This window comes from Podarcis cretensis (genome assembly GCF_951804945.1).
Source record: "Podarcis cretensis genome assembly, chromosome: 4".
NCBI lineage: Eukaryota > Metazoa > Chordata > Lepidosauria > Squamata > Lacertidae > Podarcis > Podarcis cretensis.
Genome location: NC_137173.1, coordinates 54,155,521 through 54,180,882, shown reverse-complemented (window position 1 = coordinate 54,180,882; position 25,362 = coordinate 54,155,521). Strand labels below are relative to the sequence as shown.

General features: G+C 43.6%; 2 protein-coding genes and 1 long non-coding RNA gene across 3 annotated transcripts in view; 1 reads left to right on the top strand and 2 right to left on the bottom strand.

The window, feature by feature from the left end:
• Positions 1–25,362, bottom strand: part of KCNE2 (potassium voltage-gated channel subfamily E regulatory subunit 2) — a 221,928-nt gene that overhangs the window by 175,649 nt on the left and 20,917 nt on the right. The window lies entirely within an intron of this gene.
• CLIC6 (chloride intracellular channel 6) overlaps positions 1–25,362 on the bottom strand; it is a 136,769-nt gene that overhangs the window by 103,121 nt on the left and 8,286 nt on the right. The window contains exon 2 of the mRNA XM_079974900.1: positions 9,964–10,052. Within this exon, the coding sequence (XP_079831026.1) occupies positions 9,964–10,052 (89 nt within the window). The remainder of the gene's footprint in view (positions 1–9,963; positions 10,053–25,362) is intronic.
• Positions 21,467–23,816, top strand: LOC307215607. The gene is made up of 2 exons (XR_013838582.1): positions 21,467–22,140; positions 22,959–23,816. It is a non-coding gene; the product is annotated as an uncharacterized lncRNA (long non-coding RNA).

The window sequence follows — 25,362 nt, the reverse complement described above, 5'->3', positions numbered from 1 at the left end:
TGGCCTGCGGGCTGGAGGTTCCTACCCATGCTATAAAGTTTATATCCAGAGATAACTGTGTCCCATTGGTTCTCTCCATTCCAGCAGGTCACAGTTACACCCATTACATTACAGCAAAGCACTCAAAATTGCCCATTTTGCCTTGGAGGCCTCTAGCAGTAGCATATAAATACTTGTACAGTATCACTGACACTCATGTTTTGACCTGCAGTATTTTGTCCTCTCTGAATTGCTATCCCACGCCCTTGCTCTCACAATGCCTATTTCTAATCCTACCCCTTTTAAAATATCGTGAATTTCTTTTCACCTACATCTTCATCCCAGAGGCGAGTTTCTTCCAAACCGGCCCTATTAAGCACCTGTCAGCTTTCCCCCACAATCAGTTTAAAAGCGGCTCTGCAACTTTTTTTATTTGAAGCATCAACATTCTGGTTCCATCCCAGTTCCAGTGGAGCCAACTTGTCCCAAAATATTCCCCAATGCTGAACAAATCCAAACACCTCCTCCTGATACCATCATTTCATTCATATTCAGACTACACAGCTACAGTATGCCTGTCTAGCTGGCCCTGCACATGGAAATTTGTTCACTGGTCATGGAATGCATGAAGGCTGAAACATAACTGTAAATTTACCTGCCTTCGCAGCCAACAGGTGATTAGAAATCATGTGCACATGAATATGCACACAGCCAGCAGGAATGTAGTTGAAAAGCATGTGTGAATTTGGTGCAACATTCTTATATTATACCACACTGGATATGACCCAGTTAAAGTCTTAATTGGGCTAATTTAAACATTTATACTCCAACTCTCCTTCAGAAGTAACCTCTAACAGGTTCATTGCAACAAAAATTTAAGTCAGAAAGATTAAGGCAAAGCTTACAAGTAAAAAATCAGAAACTGCTTTCCTGGAATTATTGGGAGGAGGCAGGCACCAATTATGATTATTTGAATAAGCTGTTTTGAATAGTGAAGGAGCATGTCTGATGCCTCCAAGGTTTGGACTAGGTAAAGAGGCTAGGAAATCCCCACCTGGTGAAAGAGAGCTGAAAAATATTGATCTAAGGAGAAGTCAAATCAACCATGCATGGTTCTCCAGTGACCTATTTCCTCTTCTGAAATTCAACGTTCTAGTCATTCAGTACATGAATATATGTTTTCTTTCCCTTGTTTGCTTCCTTCTCTATTCCCAGCATCACACCGGCTTTCAATGTTCAAGCAGCTTTCCTCACATTACTTTTCTTACATGAGGGCAGTGCTGTGTGTCTGAACTTACTCAGTTTTTGTTGAGTAAGCCACACCAGTGCCTATGATAAAACAGAGAGTATGTTCCTAACAGGGACAGATGGAATGGTGCCCTTTAGAGACATTCATATGAATTTCAGAACTTCCTTTTTCCTGGTTATTGGGTACAGTACTTCCAGTTGCCCTGTTGTTATTGAGCATTTATCCTGATTTGTTTGTGGGGAGGCTAGATGATGTTGCCTCAAAGCAAGTATTATCCCACACTTTCAAGTGCATTTTCCTATCACTTTCCTCACTGTGAAAAGCCCAGTCCTTTTGGGAAGTTGGTTTGTTATGCAAGACCTCTAAATTCACTGTCATTGTGAAACCTGAATTTGCCAGTATGTGACTGAATCCTACCCCAAAACAGAGACAGTCTGGAAGCATCCAGAGTCCACAGTCAATCTCCATCTTAAGGTGTTTACATTGCTGTAAAATTTACATTTAATTATGCCTGGTTCATGCCAGTCTACACTAGAGTCGGCCTTTGTAATATTTTCCCTTCAAAGATTTCACACACAATGAGATATTACTTAAACCCTCCTCCATTTCAGGTTTTGCTTAACTGAATCATATTGAATCTCAGGCACCACATATATTTCAAGCAGTTTAATAATAATAATAAAAAAATTTCTTCACAATTGTGCTCATTTAAAGCTACCTGCAAAATGCAAACAGTTCCTGGGAAAAAAGACATTGTTGGAGAGGTGTGCAGGTGTGGACTTAGTGTCAGGAGGCAAACTTACATACTGAGAAATAGATAATAATGGGAATTACTTCAAAGCAATTATGGTTAAATTTCATTTTCAGTTAGGCCAAGCTTGCACAACTTGTCAAGCCAACCTGAGCGCAGCTCGCCAGACTTGTATAATGACGTGCCAGGTATTTGAACTCCCAAGCAAGCGACAAAAATAGGAGGTTTATTAAATATTTTGCAGGCCACCATACTAAGGTTACCAGATTTTTTTCAATGAATCCAGGGACACTTTTCAACTTCAATTGATTTTGTTCCGGGGACTGATTTGTAAATCTGGGGATTGGCCCCAGGAAACAGGGATGTCTGGTAACCTTACACCATACATGGATTGTGTACAATTTATGCCAGCTTCAATCAGGCTATCAAGGTGAAAACTCCAACCAGGTTGCTTGGAAGCCATTTTTGTTTATAAGATGACCCAAATTGATGTGAATGTGTCTATTCCCATCTTTCTATTAACCTGTATTTCCTTGTGAATACTGGAATGGAACCAGGAAGCAGAAAATGAGGTCAGACAGCAAGAACAATGTAATAGATTCTTGCCATTTTAATTGCTAATCCTTTCCTTGGAAGTTGCTGTTTCCATGCCATTGTTCTATTATCCTGTTATGACCCTCACATTACAGTCGAATTTCCCTTTGTCCTTTGAGTCCTGTGCAAAGAGAATGGCAGCTGAGGTAATTTGAAACAGACTCTATTAGGCAAGCGCACACAGGTACACATTAATAGGATTTCGTTTGAGGAACTATTTCCCCACTGTCTATAATTATCACCAACATAACAATCTTGGGCACTCTAGAAATAGACTAACGTTGTGGTTCCCAATGTGGGGCACACGCCCCTCAGGGGAGCAATTTGATTTTTAAGGGGGGCAATTCAAGAATGAGTTATTAACTGTTAATGGCCTTTTAGGATTCCTCCTCATGAACAGGAATTCACTTTTTGAATAATAAGACTTATATGCAACGGGGGGTGGGGGGTGGCATCAGGATTTTAGAGATGCTTAGGTGAGGCATGGCCAAGAAAAGGTTGGGAACCACTGGACTAATGCCACCTTTGCCATACACAGCCCTTTCATTTTAAAAGTGTGTGCTTCTATGCCTTGTTGGTTTTTGTCTCCCTTGAAGGGCTTCTTGCAAACCTCTAATTCACTAAAAAAAATTAAAATATATATTTAGTCATCCTCCTTATTATCCAAATGGTCTTTGGATATTGAAATATAATTCAGATTCACGATTTTGATCATTCTTTCTTGTCAGTAACACAGCTCTGCTGCTATTCATAATATCAACACAAGTGCCATCTATTTTGATTGGTGTTCTGCACCACAAATAGCTTCACTCAACTTTCTTACCGGTCGCTCAGGTGGTGCAATGGGTTAGTGCACCTGACTTTAACCAGAAAGTTCGTGGTTCAAGCCCACCCAGGGATAACTGTGGGCAGGATTCCTGCTTTGCAGGGGGTTGGACTAGATGACCCTCAGGATGCCTTCTAACTCAACAATTATGAAAAGCTGGAGGATTTTTTGCATAAACTAAGAACTATTATCTGGACTGCATTTCTATTTGAACAGAAAAGTCCTAGCCTGCAATGTTGTTTGTGTTCCATTTTAAGTCAGGTGGCACTTTCAAACATGGGGGTGTGATTCAGTTGAGTTAACTAGCTTTCCTTCACTTCAACCACAGATTCACAAGAATGCCCTGGGGTTAGGTATTTAAGGGGGGGGGGGACATTGTCCAGTGCCAGAGAAATAAGACATGCGTTCTGACAGTATGACAGAGCTAATTCTTATCAATTACTGTTGCTTGATGGGCCTCATTATCACGTACACAAGAACCTAATCATTACTCAGGGACCGGTGATCATATAAATAAAAAATTACAAGAGGTGCTTAAAGCATGATTGCAATTATAAAAGTTGCTCAGCAAGACAATGCTTACTGACTCAGCAGATCTACCGCCTGTGAAAATCCAATCCCATATACTGAGGGGAAATATATGTTGCTTTGCTTCCAGTAACTTTACAATCAGCTTCCTGAGGGAGGCCAAGACATTTCCAAGGAGGGAAGCAGACTACACCTTAACCTTTTGCCTCATATCCTGACAATACAGAGGTGAAGAGTACCAGACTCCACCTTGCAATACAAGAGGTGTGTGCCCAATGCCAATCCCAGGTTGATTGTGGCAGCTAATTAGTCAGAAAACAAAACCTCCAATCTTCGCCATGGATTACAGGGTAAATTCATATCCTGCCCTGTCTCCAAATGGAAAGCAGCTACGTAGCAGTGCTTAAAAAGATGGATAGAGATGGAATCCTGAGGAGCCTAGTAGTGTATTTGCAGAAGAAGCACTGCCAGGTTTGAGAGGACTTCTGATGAGGCGCCTTTGAAGCAGGGTTGAGGATGGGGGCCTTGTTGAGTGGCAGGGCACTCATGCAATTGACACACTTCTTTCTCTTGCTCGCCCACCTGCTGTTGACACTCTTCTCCCACACAGACCCAAGGGCCACTGCCATGGGAGGAACATGTAGGTAAAGGAGCAAGGCTGCTTACCACAAACTAGGAAACAAAGCAATGTGCTGATAGTGGCTGAGGCTTTGTAGTCATCCGCCACAACTTTTAACTAACTATATTTCCCCCAAACAATGAGAGTGGCATTGAATTTAGCCAATCAGACACTACCTTTGGGGTTGTGAGGCCACAGAGAGTACTGGGGCAAGGAGGGGTTGATCTAAGGTTGCTTGACCTGTGAAATATACTCAGAGTCGCAAAGTGATTTCATACTCTTTATTCAGCTCATAGTGGTGAGGAGGAATGAATGAATGTCCCCTCAAAGTATCTGCTTTATATACATTATTTACACAATGGGCTGCACATGATTGGCTAATTCTGGAATTCTACTGTAAGCCAATCAGGTTGTGGATTCACTTATATCTGGAGCATGATTGGGTGGTTCCTGCCAACCAATCATACTGCTGCATTGTTCTAGGACCAATCAGACTGCTGCAATTTGGATCCTATTGTTCTAGGACCAATCAGACTGCTGCAATTTGGATCCTATTGTTCTAGGACCAATCAGACTGCTGCAGTTTGGATCCTATTCAACTCAGTACATAACACCCCTCCCCTCTAAGTTCCAGTCCTGCCCGGGAGGTCGCATTCATAGTCCTTGAGGTACGCCAGCGGCCTACCTGTGCGTTGCGGCCTGTGGTGTTCCCTGGTCCGGGGTTCAGGTTCTTGCTCGTGTTCCAAGGATGCTGGCTGTGATGGGCCTGTTTGGTCTGGTGCAACCAGCTCGCTCAGTCGTGGTTCTGGTTCCGGTGTCCTTTCGGCCTCGCGGGTCCTCTCTGTATTTACTGATTCTGCCTCTCCTGCTGGCCCCTCCTGCTCTATGGGCCTCACTGCCCCACTGTTCCCTTGGGACTCCTCTGACCTTTCCTCCTCCTGGTTTTCTCCCAGGAATCATCGCCATATCTGGTCGCAGTGGCGCCGCCAGCATTGCCCCCCATCCGTTAGCACCTCGTACGACACGGGGCCAGTGACCCTGGTGACTGTGGCGGGTACCCATGCTGGGCCTGCCCCAAAATTCTTTGCGTACACTGGGTCCTGGGCCTTGAAGGTCCGGGGGTTCCTGCCTTCCCCCACCACTACCTCATCCTGAGCTCTATCGGGGTGAAGGCAGTCCAATCTGATTGCAAGGCGCCGACCCATTAGTAGTTCAGTGGGGCTCCGGCCAGTCGTTGAGCTGGGGGTGCTGTGCTGTGCTAGGAGGAATGTGGCAAGGCGGTACTCCCAATCCCCTTGCATCATGCGGTGAAGGGTGTCCTTGGTGGTCCGCACCATGCGTTCTGCTTGGCCATTGGTGGCAGGGTGGAATGGCGCCGAACGGATGTGGCGGATGGCGTTCTGCGCTGTGAAGGTTTGGAATTCTCCTGACGTAAATGCAGTCCCGTTGTCTGAGACGAGAGTGTCAGGGAGCCCGTGGGTTGCAAACAGCCTGCGTAGTACCCGGATGGCTGCGGATGTAGAAGTGGATGGTACCAGTGCGACTTCCAGCCATTTGGTGTAGGAGTCCACCACTATGAAGAACGTTTTCCCCTGAAAGGGGCCAGCGAAGTCCACATGCAGGCGTGACCATGGTGCTTGGGCGGACTCCCAGGACTGGACTGGGGCCCTTGAGGGATCTGGGCGGGATTCTTGGCAGGCCTGGCAGTGTTTGACCCAGGCCTCTATCTCTCCGTTGATCCCCGGCCACCACACATAACTCCTGGCAAGGGCCTTCATTCTTACTACCCCTGGGTGTGTCTCGTGTAGGGCTGTGAGGACCCTTTTGCGGAGGGGCTGGGGAACAACGACCCTGCTTCCCCATAACAGGCACCCCTTGTGGGCTGACAGTTCATGTTTGCGGGTTGTGTAGCCAGCGAATTCTGGCCCAGGGCTGCTGCTGGGCCATCCCCTCCACACCCAGTCCAGGACCCGGGAGATGACCCTATCTTTCTTGGAATGGTGTGCAACTTCTTGTGCCTGAATGAGGCGGTCGGGAAGCAGCTCCAGGCTCATAAGGTGTCGCATGCTAGCACCACCGGCAGCCTCTCGTCGAAGTGTGCCAAGACCGAGTTTGAGACAAGCAAGTCCTTGACTGCCTGGAATGCAGCCTCCTGGCGCTGGCCCCACACCCAAGGGGCCCGCTTGTCCAGGAGTCTGTGTAGGGGCTCCACTATCGCCGCCTTGTGGGGAAGGAAGAAATGGTAAAAGTTCAATAGTCCTAAGAAGGCCTGAAGTTCAGTCTTGCTCTTGGGCGCTGGGGCATCACAAATGGCCCGTACCTTGTCCCCAGTCGGGTGGACCCCTTCTGCGTCCACCATAAATCCCAGAAAGTCCACCTGAGGCACTCCTAGTAGACATTTTCCCCGCTTCACCTTGAGACCCGCCGTCTGGAAACAGTGCAGAACGGTGCGGAGGCGGTCCTCAAACTCCTCTGGTGTGGGCCCGGCAATCAACACATCATCGAAGAAGTGGGTGACGCCAGGAATCCCTTTAAGGAGCGAGTCCATTAGATTCTGGAATATGCCTGGTGCCACACTGACACCGAATTGCAGCCGCTTTACCCTGAACGCTCCTCTGTGCGTCACAATCGTCTGTGCCTCTGCTGTGGCCTCATCTACTGCCAGCTGTTGATATGCTTGGGCCAAGTCCAGCTTGCCAAAAATTTTCGACCCAGCCAGGGTGGCAAGGACATGGCTGACCACTGGCACTGGGTATGCATGGGCCGTGAGGGCCTTGTTTATGGTACATTTGTAGTCTGCGCAGATGCGGACCGAACCATTAGGCTTGACGGGTGTGACAATTGGGGTTTCCCAGGGGGCATTAGGCACCAGCTCCAGCACTCCTTGCTCCACGAGCCGGTCCAATTCCTCGTCTATACGGGGTTTCAGGGCGAACGGGACCTGGCGGGCCTTGAGCCTGACTGGTCGTATTGTGGGGTCAAACTGTAGAGCAATGGGGGGCCCATATACTGTCCCAATTTCCCATCAAAAACCCCTGGAAATTCCTTGCATATGGCGTCCATGTCCACTTGTAAGGTAGTGTGGTTCACCCCGGTGATGGCTAGCCCCATGCCAATCCCAGTAACCTAATGTAGGGGCCCTTGACCACAAGCAAGTCCAGTTGCCGCGTCCGCCCTCGGTATTGCACCCTGAAGGTCCCCACCCCTTCCGTTGCCAGGGCCTCCTCCAGAGCGACCTGGAGCGTTAGGTCCTTCTTAGCGTAGAGGCGTCGTTGCAGCTTCTCATCCTTCAGGCCACCGACAAGGCGGTCACGAAGCATGTTCTCCAGCTCTGAGAAGTTGCAGAACTGGGCGGCTTGGCGGAGAGAGGTCACAAACCCAGTTATGGTTTCCCCAGGGGCTTGCCGCTGTGCGTAGAAGGCATTTCGACGAGCCACCACTGAGGGCTGCGGCGAAAAGTGCCCCTTCAGCTGTTCCATTATTGTTTTGTATGGAACAGTAGCGACGTCTTCAGGTGCAAGGAGAGCCCGGGCGATTTCAAACGTCTCCTCTCCGCAGATGCTGAAGAATATCGCCCTCTTCTTGGCGTCTTCTTCATCGGTGACCCCTTTGGCTTCTAGGAGGAAGGTGAAACGGGAGGCGTACGCTTCCCAATCTCCAGATGCTGGGTTGAACGGCGAGAAGCTGCTGTCGGTTGCCATTCTGAGTTCCTTGTGTCCCGGAGCTGAAGCCTGGATACATGGTGCGAGGCTGCGGTGTGGCAGGTGGCAGTGCTGCGGTGCTGTGTGTGGCAGTCAGCTCAGCGGGATCCCACCTTCGTCACCAGTGAAATATACTCAGAGTCGCAAAGTGATTTCATGCTCTTTATTCAGCTCATAGTGGTGAGGAGGAATGAATGAATGTCCCCTCAAAGTATCTGCTTTATATACATTATTTACACAATGGGCTGCACATGATTGGCTAATTCTGGAATTCTACTGTAAGCCAATCAGGTTGTGGATTCACTTATATCTGGAGCATGATTGGGTGGTTCCTGACAACCAATCATACTGCTGCATTGTTCTAGGACCAATCAGACTGCTGCATTCTGAATCCTATTGTTCTAGGACCAATCAGACTGCTGCATTCTGAATCCTATTGTTCTAGGACCAATCAGACTGCTGCAGTTTGGATCCTATTCAACTCAGTACATAACAACCTGCTTCCTGCATGCTCCACCCAAAGCTGGCATCGGGTTGGCTCCTCTCGTTGCCACTCTCATTGCCTTGGGGGTATGTATATTAAATTGGTGGTGTGCACACTTTGCTTTCTAGCATGCTGTCAGGGGACTGCCATCAAAAGGGGGGGGCACAAGAATACAGGGAGCCTCTGACGTTCAGAAGTAGCTCTTCATCAGGCACTGGAGAGAACCACGCCTCCAGTGAAGCAGAGGGGGAAAGGAGGGGCAAGGTAAGGGAAAGGATCACAGAGGCTACGGTGAGCGCAAGCACTTCGCTTAGCCAGGCTGGTCAGGAAACCGACATGTTGCTTCTGTCACCCAGTTTGTGCACAGGGATGAAAAGGAAGAAGGGGAGGCGGAGATTTGGGGTGTCTTAAGTTCTTATGTTGGGGGGAAAACTGGAAGGGGTCATTCCTGGAATCTGCAAGTGACTGAGACAGACATGAACTTTGGGCTTCTGCACTGTATATAGTTTGCACCAAATAAAACCTGTAAAAGACAGGTCAGAGTCCTGGCTGTTTACTCGTGAGTAACCACCTGCAAACCTGACACATGCTGTGGCTTGCCATCTTACCTACCACTGCTACTCTGGATTCATTGAGGGAGACTTTCAGCTTAGGCCCCAAAGCCCAATGCTAGTGGTGCCACTGGGAAGCACAAATTAACTTTTAGTCTAGTATTTCATCCTTTGATTATCTGTGCTCCTTATGACTCTTGAAGATACCAAAGATTGAGCATGTGATCTTATACATGCAAAGCTGTACCAATGAGCTGCGGTCCATCTTCATATATAGCAGTAAAGAAATTGTGGTTTACAAAGTCATCAAGGCAGATTACAAGATATAGGAAACAGCCTTGTACTACTCATAACCCTTGGAACCGAACTCCAACATAAGATGAAAGATTCCTGTGCATCATTAAGCTAGGCCATCTCGTTTGGAAAATTAACAATAGGGTATTTAAAACGATATCTATAGTTTCTATTAACTCATTAAAGTCTTCCACAAAAAGCCAATAAGCAAAAGATTCATATCAGTGTTCATTCTGCAGACATCATCCTGCTCTGTGGGAATAAACTGAACTGACATCTAAAGGCAATATGGTTAACAACATAAAAAAGGCCAGCAGGATATTTTGAGTTACAATTTTCTTACCATGAGCCACAGAAGAAGTACAGTGTACTAATGAGTCATTTAACCTGGAAAGTCCTGGTTGATGGTGTTATGGCTTGGCTGGTGGTAATCTTGAGAAGTTCAGGTCCCTGAAACAATCCATTATCTGCTGTTTCTGAAAATAGCCAAGAGGAACATTTAAATAAGCATAGTATAGACTAATTGTAAAGTTGAGGAAATTTACTGGGGAAAACTACAGGTGTTAATGCATTCAGCTTCATATAGAAAACAAATTAACATATTTTCTGATAATTATACAAGTTTATTTTACCTGTGGAATTCCATCCCAGGGGACTTACATTTAGCTCCATCTCTATCTGTACCAGGAAGGAAGAGGCACTCATATCAAAAAGGTAAAAAGAACCATCTCTTTGTATCAGTAGGTCATTTTCTGGTTTAAAAAAATATCCAGAGGTAGAAATGAGAACTGTCTAGAAATTAGTCCACAAAATTCAGTCATTGTCAACTTTTCCATGAGGCACAGCTGATGCTTTCTGATAGCACAGTCCAAATCATAGAAATGTCATAATTAAGGCCTTCTGGGAAATGATATATAATGAGCTGAAGAAGGTATTTAGGTATACCTTTACTAAGAAACCAGAGGCCTTCCTTCTGGGTATTGTCGGCCAGAAGGTGTTAAAGAAGGACCGAACATTTTTAATGTATGCAACAACGGCAGCAAGGATACTCATCGCTAAGAATTGGAAAACTCAAGATCTACCCACACTGGAAGAGTGGCAGATGCAGCTGATAGACTATATGCAACTGGCCGAGATGACTGGCAGGATCCAAGACCTGGGAGAAGAGAGGGTTGAGGAGGACTGGGGGAAATTTAAGACTTATTTACAGAAATACTGTAATTTGGTTGAATGTTAAGAAGGATGCTAGATCATAAATAATTGCCTACCATTGAATTAGATTTGATTTTGATGATAAGTGAGAAATAAGGAAAATATAAATTTATTTTGGAGAATTGTTAGATTTTATCTAAATGAGCGGTGATAAATATTGTAAACAAGTGGGTAATTTGCTTGGAAAAAATCTTTTGCAACGATGTAAGTGGGAGCGGGAGATGAGAGGGAGTCCAAAGAAGAGACGAAATTATGTTATGATATAAGTAATTTTTATTTATGCATTTGTATTCAAAAATCTTAATAAATATGAAATTAAAAAAAAATTAAAAAAAAAAACATAATTAATTTAGAGCATCAGATTATTGTGAAAATAAAGCATATGCAAGTGATTCTGCACAATCTGTGACCCACTGGGCAAACAGCCTATCAGCCATGCATACAAGCTCATGAGCAACCTATTAAACTGTGTAGTCTTTACAAAATTTAGGATGGGGAGAGTCAGGCACCAGAATGGCCACAATACTTGCCTTGCAGACTTCATTCATCTGTTGACGAGTCACAAGACCTACAGACCTAATGTAAGGCTTTCAGGGAACGGAGAGGGAAATTTTTCCACTCTGGAATTTTCTGTTTCTCCCAACAGATCCAAGGTACTTCTATCATGTGTTACCTCAGTCTCTATGCCAAATGTTTGAAATTCTGTAGAAACTTGTGCAGATTTTGCAGAATTTATTGCTGTGAAACGGATGATATGATGCATCTCACCTGAATAGCACTTTCAGTCAAACTAAGCCTGTCCATTCCACTGTAGAAATGTATAGAAGCTATTTATTATTGTTATTTGTTTGCTTTATACCCTGTTTTTCATCCCAAAGCAATCCAGGGTGGCAAGTATATTAATAGAAATATCATTTTATAAAATCATTAAAACTGTTAAAAACAATTTCATTCTCTCAGTCAATGATTTCAGGGTTGCCACAAACAGTATATTTCAACTACCAAATGACTGGACAAAGAGGAATGGGGACAAAGAGGAATGGAGAAAGACATACCTCACCAGTAAGAGCATTCCACAAATGGGGAACCACCTCTGAGATGGCCTGTCAGATCAACAACAACCAGCCAGCCCCCATGGGTGCATCACCAACAAGGCCTCACCTACCAACCAACTACACAAATGTAGATCAACATGAAGCTAGAAGAACAAGCAAACAGTTCTGAGAACTGCGTAGAAGCGAAGTATTATGAAATAAGTAGATAAGATATAGAAATGGATACCTTATTCATACCTTATCCTAGTGTGTTATGGAGACCTTAATAAGCCAGCAGTTCCTGACTCTTCATGGAACTACAATGAGGCAGAAAATGTATGTAGCAATGGTTTAACATGGAGAAACAGCAACCTTTCATGGAGAGGGCTGGGCTGCAAATAGCTGCTTCAGAGAGCACAGCTCCCAGGGGATATTTTTTGTGGGGAAATGGTGCAAAGGGAGTAGGGAACAGGTAAAAGGTAAAATGGTAAAGGACTGCTGGACGGTTAAGTCCAGTCAAAGGCGACTGGGGTTGCGGCACTCATCTCGCTTTAACACCAAGGGAGCCAACGTTTGTCCACAGACGGCTTTCTGGGTCATGTGGCCAGCATGACTAACCTGCTTCTGGCGCAACGGGACATTGTGACAGAAACCGGAGTGCACGGAAATGCCGTTTACCTTCCTGCTGCAGCGGTACCTATTCATCTATTTGCACTGGGGTGCTTTTGAACTGCTAAAACAAAACTGCTAAAACAGAACTGTTGATCTACAGAGCCAGACTGATACCCAGAGAGAACTTGCTGCAAGACAGACCCAAAAAAGAAAATAACAGAACACCTCTAGTCATCACATACAGCTCCCAAGTTAAAACAGTACAACGCATCATCAGAGATCTACAACCTCTCCTGGACAATGACAGTTCTCTTTCTCAAGCTCTGGGAGGAAGACCTTTCATTGCCTACAGACAGCCACCCAATCTTAAACAACTCCTAACCCACAATAATACTACAACCAGACTTAACACGGACACTGGCACCAGAGCCTGCAATAAACCCAGATGCCAACTTTGCTGCCACATACACCCGGACAACACCATTACTGGCCCCAACAACATCACACATACCAGCTCGGGACTATTTAATTGCTCATCGTCTAACATTGTGTATGCCATCAAATGCCAACAGTGTCCTTCAGCTCTCTATATTGGACAAACAGGCCAAACCTTACGCCAAAGGATAAATGGACATAAATCCGACATCAGGAATCACAAGACAGAGAAACCAGTAGGAGAACACTTCAATCTCCCAGGACATTCTATACAAGATCGCAAAGTAGCTGTTCTATTACAAAGGAATTTCAGAAATAGACTGGAAAGAGAAGCTGCTGAATTGCAACTTATTACCAAACTTAAAACCATGGAGAGACCTGGTCTGAACAAAGACATTGGATTCTTATCTCATTATACATGACAAAGCCATTTTTCACCTTCTCACCCCTTGCTTTTTCCTGTAAGACCTATTGCAATCGTTAAGAGTCGTCAACAGGCTCATCACAGCTATCTGCCAATCACCCATTCCCACCACCCTTCTGAGTAATACCCCTTCCCACCTTCTCACTATATAGAAGGGTCTGGTGACTTCTGTTTCAGTGTATCTGAAGAAGTGTGCATGCACACGAAAGCTCATACCTAGAACTAACTTAGTTGGTCTTTAAGGTGCTACTGGAAGGAATTCTTTTCTTTTATTTTGTTTTGACTATGGCAGACCAACACGGCTACCTATCTGTAATTTGAACTGCTAGGTTGCCAGGAGCTGGGACAGAGCAATGGGAGCTCACTCCGTCACAGGGATTCAAATCGCTGATCATAGATCGGCAAGCCCAAGAAACTCAGAGGTTTAGACCACAACATCACCCACATCCCTCTCATGCACTCCAGAATCACTGATCACAACTGACACACACACATATGCATACACACATCTGCTTTTTCTAAGCACGTCAGTTAAAAGCTCTTTTAATATAACTCGCAGTTTGGTCCTTTGTAAACATAGAAAGCTTTGTAGCTCAGGGAGCAGAAATCTGTTCAGGTCCTGTGGGAAATAGGTCTAGTTTTAATAAATGTTGTAAACTGTGCTGTGAGTTAGTAATGAAATGGGTGTATAAACAAAGTGGTGTAATGTGCATTGATATGACACTTGAGGGATGTGGAAATTAAATCCATGCCCAGTGCGAGAAGCAGGAAAAGCTAGTAACAGGAAGCAGCATCATGGAGTTACTTAATCTTAAAGTAGTATAACAATGCCCCTTTCTTCCTTTTCGGTGACTCTTTTGCCCTGAGGTAAAAGTAAGAATCATGAAAGTACTTGTTTACATGAGGGAGATAGAAACATCTACCGCAGAAAGCTATGGCTCAATCATCTAATATTTTCCTTGTGATGAATTCCCATGTTAAGCAATAATCTACAGCTACAGTTCTGCATTGGGCTGGAACATTTCCCATATGGAGGAAATGAAGTTGGATATTATGCCACTGATGAACCTATTTGCCTGATACCTGTAAAGCAAGACCAAATAATTCAGTTTTATTACGGTTTCTGGTTTTGCAGCCCTAAAAACCAACAACAATCTTATGACAATTTGGGGGGAAAATGTTTAAAATCTTGACAATGATTCCACCTCACAGATATTCACTGGACCTTATTATGAGTAAGTCTGCTTGGGATTTTGACTTCCCTCACGTCGGCCACTTCCTTGAACATTTGCTTGTCATAAGGAAAAAGAGGTCACTCCTCTCTTCTTATATTCTCTACTCAGAGCCATCCTAAGACTTGCATTAAATTTACTTCAGGGATGACAATGCTTCACATCTGATAGACAAGCATGACATGTAAGTACATTAATCAAATCTATATACTACAGTACTTTATATGCCTTGTTTTAAGTGGACTTTGCACTTGCTTCAGATTTTAAAGATACTCATGAGGGTAGAAGAAAAAGAAATGACTTTTATTTATTATCTTTTTCTTTCCCCCTCTCGGAGATCTTAAATTTGATGAAATTATATATGCATTTATATGCACTTACTCACTTTCTCATATTTCTGGTATATCAAAGTTAAATTCCTGACAGGTATTGGCTCTCTGTTGAAATTTGTGACAAAACATAACAAGTGAGAGGAGGTAAAACTGTTTTCTCACTGAAACAAATTAAGTTACATGTGATGTTTCCCTCACAGAAAAGACTTGAGATGCACTAAGCGCATTGCAGGTTCTCACACAAGATGCAGCACTGTGATTTTATGCTTCTTTTTAATCCAAGTGTGTTCAAACAAAATGCTCTTCATGGTATGAAAAACTGCTCAAGTGGATATATGCATGGACCTTGAGGACTTCCAGGAGGCAAATGCATGAACTTCCGTTGTAGAACATTTTGTGCTTGAAGCAGTAAGAAAAACAGTACATGCACTTTTGGGACTGAAATGCTATGAGTGTGCCAACAGCATGCAGCTCTACCTCTCATTTACATAAACGGAGCCTGGTGAGGTGCTGAAAAGTCTGAACAGGTGTCTGGAACCAGTTGCTATGGGCAAATTACCTGACACTTAATCCAGACGAACCAAACCTGCTTTTGGTTGGGCTCTGTAGACCTTGGAGACAGTGTACAATCAGGTCCTATGCTGAGTTTCACTTCCGCTTGAAGAATCAAGTGGCTTGAGGGTGCTCTTGGACTCAGTATTGCCCCTTGCTATTAAGTGGCCAGGGCACGTTTTACCAGCTTGGCCAACTGTCACCATACCTGGAGATATCTCCCTCCTCCTGCCAGTTAGTTGTGCAGCAATTACTTCCAGTCTGAATTACTGCAATGCTCTTCACACACGGTAGGCTTTAAAGACACTTTGGAAACTATAATTGGTACAAAATGCAGTTGCAAGGGCCTGGAACAGCAACATATGAATACCTGAAATGGGCACTACACTGATTTGATACCATCTGCAGTGCTTTACCTGTTCACTCCCAAGTTCACTATAAAATGCTGGTGTTAATTTTTAAAGTCCTATACAGCAGGCTTCCTCAAACTCGGCCCTCCAGATGTTTTGAGACTACAATTCCCAGCATTCCTGACCACTGGTCATGCTAGCTAGGGATCATGGGAGTTGTAGGCCAAAAAAATTTGGAGGGCCGAGGTTGAGGAAGCCTGCTATACAGCTTAATTCAAAGTCTGACTGTTACCTGTAGAAACCCTGAGATTTTCTTCTGTGGCAGTGCTGTCAGATGGGCAGAATGAATGAATGAATGAATGAATGAATGAATGAATGAATGAATGAATCTCTGTTCATGTACCCTTAAAAGGTAAAGGTACCCCTGCCCGTACGGGCCAGTCTTGACAGACTCTAGGGTTGTGTGCTCATCTCACTCTAGAGGCCGGGAGCCAGCACTGTCCGCAGACACTTCCGGGTCACGTGGCCAGCGTGACGAAGCTGCTCTGGCGAACTGGCACCAGAGCAGCACACGGAAACGCTGTTTACCTTCCTGCTATAAAGCGGTACCTATTTATCTACTTGCACTTAAGGGTGCTTTCAAACTGCTAGGTGGGCAGGATCACGTACCCTTAGGCAATTTTTAAAAAACTTTTTTGTTACAACAGAAGTTTACAATATCATACATTGCAGAGATAATCATTTTTTATTGCCTTTTTGCTCTTTATATTGCTGCAAATTATTACAGATTGCTGTTGCTTTTTCCTATTTGTTATTTTTTAAAAAACCCATACCCTCATTTGTTTGTTGTTGTTTTTCTAGCTGCTTTGTTTCCACATTTAGAGAAGTAGGATAAAAAAAAATGGGAAAAGTTATAAGCATTCATGTATGAGCTCACCCAGTATCTTGAGTCATGAAGTAAAGGTTGGGAATAAGCCTGATGGGATTTAGTAATTAATTTTTATCTAATTAAAGCAGAGACCTGATCAGATAGTTATTCTGGGTTATTTAGTTATTAACTATTATTATAGTTATTTAGTGTGGCTTGCACTTAGTTACTACAAGGTAAAACAGTAAGTGTTCAGATACAAAAAATACACCCCTCACAACAATATTAATCATATTGTTTAATACGGTTATCTTTAAGATTGATATTCAGTGGTACTTTTCTCCCATCCTCTGATAATTTTGGTGAAAATTCATAATACACAACTAGTTCTCCAAATCTAGGAGGCAATACCTCCAGTTTTGTGAAATACAGATTTTGTTCACAGAGACATAGTCACAAGTAACCACCATCACTAATATAATTCCACCAACACATGAGTTGTTGATCACTTCACCACAACATGCTGGAAATCACTGCAGCACATATAATTGGAGTTTCTATTGGTTCTGTGTAAATGTTACTTCACTCGTTTCCTTTATTCTTAAGAGTTGTCGGTTTCAAAAGAAAAGTATTTATTTTCTGGTATTGTTTGCTTCTCAATTTGAGCTGATGCTATGATAAGAAAACCCCCAGGGATTACAAATTCAAGTCAAAACAGGGCTCTGTACGTGTGCTGTACCAAGAATTAATTCTTCACTACAGCAACAGATGGTATTTTACTCTTAATAGTGCAATCTTCATTTACTCAGAAGTAAGTACCACCGCCTTCAGTGGAGCTTACTCCTTAGTAAGCGCATTTATCAAATTTTGTATTAATCACACATTAATGTTTATTAAGTGTGAAAGGAAACAGGACATGAGTAAAATAAATATTGGCAGGCATATGGGGCAGGGAATAAAAAAATCTCCATTTTTTTTTTTTTGGAACCCCAGGATAAGAAACATCTACCCTATTCCCAGCTCCAAACTGCCAATTGCTTTTATTCATCCCCCTTTTCTTTTATATTCACTTTTTCCTGCCCTCTTTTTCCAGGACATGTCCTCTTTTTCATGGGTATGTAAAATGAGAGTCGTCATAGTGATCCATAGTTAAAAATAGAAGCCGGCAAATATGTCCTGCTTTTTGCTCTTCAAAATATGGCAACCCTACGACAGCTTCCTTCCCCAGTGTCCTTCATCTCTATTCCCAATTGACTGCTAATAGCAACTTATAAAAATTTTCCCACTTTCTAATTTCCATGAAAATTCTCTCTGGCCTTTCCACCCCCCACACCAAGCTCCTTAAGTGATAAGAAAGTTGGACGCGCATGAGCACAGTGGTGGCTGATGCCCATTAGGACTGGTAGGTCAGGAGGCAGGGAAATTGACAGGAGGCGGAACCAAAGCCAATAACAGGCAGAGCCAACTGGTTCTAGTTTTATTACCCTGCTTCCCCCTGCTGAGTTCTACAAGGACAACGCTGAGGCTACGGAGGAGGTCGTTGACAGGCAGAGGAGCCCCTTGACTGGTCATAAGTAAGAAGATCAGCAGGTGGGAGATGGCTAAGGGTAGTCTCAGATTGGTGTGGCAGTGCCCCATTCACTCTAATGGGCCAGCATCCACTGGGGGGAGGAGAGGAAGAGGGAGAGAAGCAGAGGGGTCAGGAAGCCCAGCAGGCCCAGCACAGTGGGATTCACCATTTCTTTCCCTCAGCCCATTCATCCCTTCTACCTCCTTCTCTTTATTCAATTCTTTTTTTAAAAAAAATATATATTAAATGTGTAAGTTGCTTTATCTTGCCCAAGGCAACCCAAAGCAACTTACAAACAAACAAACAAACAAACAAACAAACAAAAACCCACATAGATACCCTATTTATTTCTCTTCCTTCCCTCACACATGGCTGGTGTATCCTCTCTTTCCTTCTATTCCCCCAAACTTTCTTTTCCTCCCCTGCAGTTTTGCATGCTAGAGCCTCACTCTTGACTTTCTCCCACCCCCTTGCATGCCTGTATAGGGAAGTTTTTAAGGTTTGATGTTTTGTCGTGTTTTTAATACGATTGTGAGCCACTCAGAGTGGCTGGGGAAACCCAGCCAAATGGATGGGGTATAAATAAATTATTATATTATCATTATCATTATTATTATGCACTGCATATGCGGAGAGCTGCTAAGCCGTTTGAGTGTGCAGCCCAATGAGCTGCTGTAAACAAGCAGTAAACAATACCAGGGTGGAGTCTTCTAAAGGGAATGCAAGGCTGTGCACATACAAAACACATTTTCTCCTTTCAAAGAATTCTGGGCATTGTAGTTTGTTAGGGGTTCCTGGCAATGGAAGCTCTGTGAAGATGCATTATATGCTTTAAAGGTGAAAACAACTTAAAAGGAGCTGACAAGCCCAGACTAGGTGCTGATCCACTAGTAATCAACATGACTTGCTCAACATTATTATGCTGGATTTATGTTGGTCTTTTGCTGGTTGTTCTATATAGTGTGAACCACCTTGAGAAGAATTTTTTTTTAATGTTTAAAAGTAGTGTACATATATTATTATTTTTTTTAAAAAAACCAAACAAATAGTTCTCCAGTTTTTATAACAGATTGTATCGCCTCACCATCACCTGCTATAATTTTACTGAGCAGGCTAAAAAAAATCCCAAAGAGTGAATTGTAGAAGAGGACCCTGTAGCTCAGCGGCAGAGCACATTTCTTGCTTGCCGAAGGTCCCGGGTTCACCCCCCAATATCTGCAGGTAGGGCTGGGAAAGTGTCAGAAAAACTGGAGAGCCATTATCCACCAGTCTACTGAGCTAGATGGACCCAATGGTCTGGCTTGCTCTGAGGCAGTTCCTGTGTTCCTAGAGAAGGGCTAAAATGCCTCCCACCCAAATTCATCCCCTTGCCTCCCACTGTCAGAAGCTTTGAAATATTTCGGTTTGAAACATTGAGTTGGAATCCAAAGGACCAAGTTTCCACCTCAGGGGCACCAAGTGTTCACACGTCCCACAGCAGGTGGTGCTGCTGTTCCTTCCTATATAGAAGAACTCAGAGGGAAGGAAGCATTTCTCCTTGCTCTTTTGCTTATATTGACATGGCTTCAAGATAATGCTTCAGAGTCAGGGCAGAAGAAGGTAAGTTGGAGGGTAGTGGTGGGGAAACAACACTCTAGGTACTGTAATTGAAATATAATTATGCCTGTCTGGCTGTAAGCAATTATTTGCAACTAAAACATGCTCTTACAAGCTCTGTGCAGAAAATTCAGTTCCATTCCCCCTCTTTCCACCAGCACAACAGACTTCCTGGTTATTGTAATGATGGTGAATTCAGTTTTGATGTCTCGCCAGAGAATCTAGCTTTAGTTAGCACAGTGTCTGTGTAGCCTAGCAATCTGGCTAAAATGCTCAGGAATATTGTGAGAAGCATGTGGGATTGGCACCACTCTTGTTACGCTGGTGTAATATTCAAGATCTCCACATGATAAGGCAGCTTGGAGAAGGAATTGTGGCTCCTCCGTCTTAATTATCCTGAATGGGATTGGGATCGTTCAACAGAACAAGAATTAAAATCCTGTGGCTGTTTGGTTGCACCTTGAGAGCATTCCTGATTTTCACAAACTGTATTCTGCTTTTCAGCAAAAGAAAGCATTGAGAGGATTTGCACCACAATACATAATTGATTCCTGAGAAAAGATAAGACAATTATCTCCATCCTTACAACAGTTCATCTAAGTCTAGGTAAGTGTTACTAAAATAGTAAGACATGGATACTATTTTTTACTAAAATAGTATCTCATTTGCGATGCTATGCTTTTCAATGTTATTTTATTTATTCTGCAACTAAATGCCTGGACCCAGCTTTTTGGCTGACAAATTTGTGCAGTATCTTTGTACATAACAACGTACACAAATCAATGGATTGTGTGAGAAATGCCTTCTGCACGTATTCACTCTGTTCTCTCTCTCTCACTTCCTTACATCATCCTGGCCCCAACCCCACCCCTTCCCCGTTGTAACCCCAAACCCCACTTTTCCTTCCACAGTCCTAACCCCCAGCCCCATTCTACCCTCCTTTCTAACCACCAACTCGGCAATCTCTGATGAACTCGCTCTGTCCTGCCCTCCAAATCTTCCAACTCTCTCTTCTCCAGGTCTATATCTCTCTTCCACCTTCCCCAGCAAGTGTACACCATTGTGGCAAGTCTTCACTACCACTACTGCAATGCTATGGATGAGCAGAAGATTTATGGCAGGAGAAAGTCTGGAGTGAGGCAGCTTCTAGTTTTATATTCTCTTGACAGGATGAGGGGTTTATTCTTGCTACAGCTTATTACAGCTTCGGGGGAAATGTATACAGTATTGCCCATATTGGGTATGCCCAGCCTACCCAGACATAAAGGAACTCAGAGGATCATCTAGTCCAACCCCCTGCAGTGCAGGAGGACTGTGCAGCTGCCCTTTATGGGGATCGAACCTGCAACCTTGGCATTCTCAGCACCACGCTCCAACCAACTGAGCTATCCATGTAGAATGTTGCTGTGCCTTTTAATTTGTTTTTAGTTCATCGCTGTTATTATTGTTTTTGAATGTTTTAAAGGGTTGTTTCTAAATTTTTAAACAAGTCATGTTATTTTGTTCTCTCTGTAAACCACTTTGAGAACTTTTTTTATAATCAAGCGGTGTATAAATTTAAAGAAATAAATAAGTAAAATATCTGCCATTCCATGGTAGCTGGTCCTTCAGGGCAAATGAGGTACTGCCCAACCAAACTCTGCCTGCCTCCACTTGCCTCCCTTCATACTTACAGCCAGTCCAGGGCAGCGGCTTCCTCTTCCTTAGCAGGGACAGGGATGGATGCAAAACTAGAATTAGTTCCACCTGAGACTGGCTCTGACTCCTCCTTCTCCCGGCCTCCTTGCCTGCCACTCCCGATGTTCATGCACCAGCCACCGCTGCTGCTGTTGCAATTCTATGACTGTTACTGTGAAATATCCCTAAAATGGAAATCTCACTCCTTCAACACATGGCTCACAAGGGACCATTTGAATATTAATGGGTGCTGGGATTCCAGGTGGACCAGTCACAAGCCTTGTGGTAGAGTAAACAGTGCCATTAAAGCATAATAATGCAAAAGGAGGAGGAGGAAGGTGAGTTGCCAGGAATAGCAGGCCTGAATCATCCAGGATGTTCCTGTAACTTCACATGGCCAATGATAGCTCACCTTAGGACTCCACACAAAAAAGAATTAAAAAAGGTGCATGGAAGGAAATGCCTTGCTGTCCACAGTCAAAAGCCAGCTCCAAAAGGGATTGAGGAGAACAGATGATATAAAGCAGCTGCTACAGACCAGAGGGGAAGGCATTGTCTATATGGAATAGGTTAATATGGCTCAGTGGAAGATGCCTAGCTGGAGCTGCAGTTTGTCTTGAGTTTGACGGCTCTTGCTGTCATCCAAAGGAAACTCATGGCTGATATTACTGTAAGTCCAATTTAATAATAATAATAATATCTTTTATGGGAACTGCACATTGTTTCCATGCTAAATCTGTGTAAAGTGTGTGTGTGTGTGTGTGTGTGTGTGTGTGTGTGTGTGTGTGTGTAAAATGATAGGTTTCTGTAGTTTGAAAACCTGCATGTTGGTTCTGAGTTATCAGTGCATATGGATCCACACTTAGCACAAATTGGGATATGACATAATTAATTTTGATGGTGTTAGATAAAAGGATGAGTAGAGGATTGGGATATTCCTTGTATCTGAAAAGCAGGTGGTGATGAGAAATAAATATACCTTGGGTTGTTAGGAAAAATTTTTTATTAAAAAATAGCGAGAGAAGGTTAAGTGGGTGCTAAGGGATAAAGAGGGAAGCAGCTCATTCAACCACATTTCAATATGGAACACTGGAATTGTAGAAAATAGATGAATTTCTGCTTATGAATCAAAGATACCGCATCGGATTGATTTTCTGCTTTATTCTCTTTCTGATGTCATAGGGCACAGACAAATAATTATCATAAATCTATTATTGTGTTAGATACTGGGCACAAAGGACAGAGGCAAACTGAAGTAATCTAATAGTTTTCAGCTGGCAGCAGCAGTTTGACAAGTGAATGGGATCCATGTTATTTTCATTATAGTTGCCACAGAAATAAAGCAGTATCTGCAGTTCAGCTCATTAAGGAAGCCTTTGAGAAAGAATGGTCTGCGAATAGTTGCTGCGCTTGTTTGATGCAATCGAGAAGAGTTCTAATGTCAGCCATGAGACTGAATGTTCTTTTTTTTCCCCTCTCCTTTTGCAGCCTGAGTTGGATAATAAAATGAATATCGACCCAACTGAAGTAAGGTATGTGATGAAGAAGTTGGTTTATACCTATATCACAGAAAGGAACAAAAGAGGGTGCTGTAACTACACAAACCCATATGTTCAAGAACAGGAGGAGATTGCTGCTTCTCTGTTCATCCTGATTGTTGTTGGGTTTTTTGGCTTCCTCCTGTTTTCTATGATGCTCAGCAATATTGTACACAGGCCGCGGGAAAATTACATGGACTATATGTACCGCGAGAATGTTCAGGGAAATGAGAAAAGACCTTCCTGCAAAACCACACTGCCAGCAGCGGCTGCTCAGAAGGTCAAAACAGAGCCCAGCCCTCAGTGCCAAAAGACTGACAGCTGTACAATAGCAACTGAGCTTGCAAGTGCAAAATCGGTGGTGAAGATCGTATGAAAGCGGACCTCATATGCAGCACGATAGCTTCTTCTTAACCACTGGTGATTCTGTTACTCACTGAAGCGTGGGACTAATTGAGCCTCTCCTTATACGAGCTTCTTGCTCACAGTGGACATGTCTATTCCTGAGTGACACAACAGCTTTCCGGCTCAGGCCCTGAACCTTCAGATGAGGCACAGGAAATCAAGCTCAGACTTGTACGGCTCCTTTTATATTCCTTTTTGGCATGTCTCTCACAGAAGAAGAAAACCATATCCTTCCTCACACTATTCATCATGCCATTGTGAAGGCATTTGTTCTTCTAGCTGTGGCCTGTGGGAACCCTTCGTTTTTTGCCCTTGGCATTAAGATCCATGGATTATTTATTTTTTTAATGTATAATGTGGATAATGTGTAAAAAATAAAAAATAAAAAATAAAAAATAAAAAAGCTTGCCTTAGCATGAGGTCTGCTGTCTCACAGAACGCAGCAATGCCTAGAATCAGATTAAACTAAGACCCATGTTAATTTGGAAGCAGAAACAAGGGCCTGTCCACACTTCCTCTTGTCCTGGTGAATTCCACCGGGAAAACCCGCTCTTTACTGTTGAATTGGACCAGACAGCAGTTGGGCTTTCCGCAGATTGATGTTTGCTCTAGTTCAGCAGTAAAGAGCTGGTTTTCCTGGGGAAAGTGGCAGGGTAAACGGAAAACTGCTCAGAAGCAAGGCAGAAGTGGAAATGTGGACAAGCCCTAAACACTACCCGGAACACGGACTAGTCTCCTGTTCCCAGTTCCCAGTTCCTATTATTGACTGCTGGGGGCAAGGCAGAGGAGGGAATTAACATCTGTGATATGAAGTCAGGAGGTGAGTAAAGTGGTACTTGATCAGGGGTGACCAAACTTTTCAGGCCCATGGGCACATTTGGATTTTTGAGCAAGCGCCGTGAGCTCTGCCACTCTGCTCACTTCTGTCACCCTTCCTCTGGATGAAACACCTCTCCCCACAAGAGACAAAAAGAGCAAATGTGTGCATGCACGCCCTTTGTTTTTCCGAGGGATCAGGTAAAAGTAAGAGCTTGTAGAATTAATCTGGGCCTTGAAAAAACACATGGAGCTGAAAGGGAAGTGGGAAAGAGCCTGACACTTCCAACTTCGTCTTTCAGCTCTATATGCTTTTCAAGGGGAAAAAGGGTAATAACACCTTCACCTTCTCATGATCAAAGCAGTGGAAAATATCATGAAGTGCTTGCTTTGTCAATTGAATGACAATGATTTCCCTTAGTACTTCTGGGAAAAGCCTTTATATTAATTTTGATATGACCACCATCTCCTTCATATTATTTCATTCAAAAGCACAGCCTTTTTCTAGTAGTCAAAGGCAGGCTACACATAAAATATCTACTTGGACCTAAACGCTTTGGTATGTAGTTGTGGTTTATACTTATTTGTGGGAGTCGTGTGGGATCAAAAAGCACATCATCCGCCTAGTTGTTTTGAAGAGGGCCAGGTGTACATCCAGTTCACCTAGTCCCTGAAATACGTGTGTCTTGCCACCACTCCCAGCATAAAACTTTTACACTCTGCACAACTAGAGTATTCGGAGTACGATGGTGGGGATAACTCACCAGCAGAGCATCTGCTTTGCATACATAAGGTCCCTAGTTAATTTCCTAGCATCTCCAGGTAGGGCCAGAACTCAGTGGGACTTACTGTTGAGTAGACATGTATACTCTAATCTGCCTTAAAACGCTGTGATGATTTATACTTACTCAAAAGCATTGTATTTAAGTAGGTGTGGGAACTAAGTTCCTTATCCAGAACAGAGATCTCTGGAGCAATCAAATGCCTAGAAGACAAATTACTAAATCAATTCCTCCTCCTTTGGAACATAGTGTTTTTATGCCACCCCAATCTCTGAGCAGCACAGGTTCCAGGGGCTTATCCAAGGGTTCATGTTTCCTTTTGGCACATCAGAGACTGTGGTACAGGGGTCA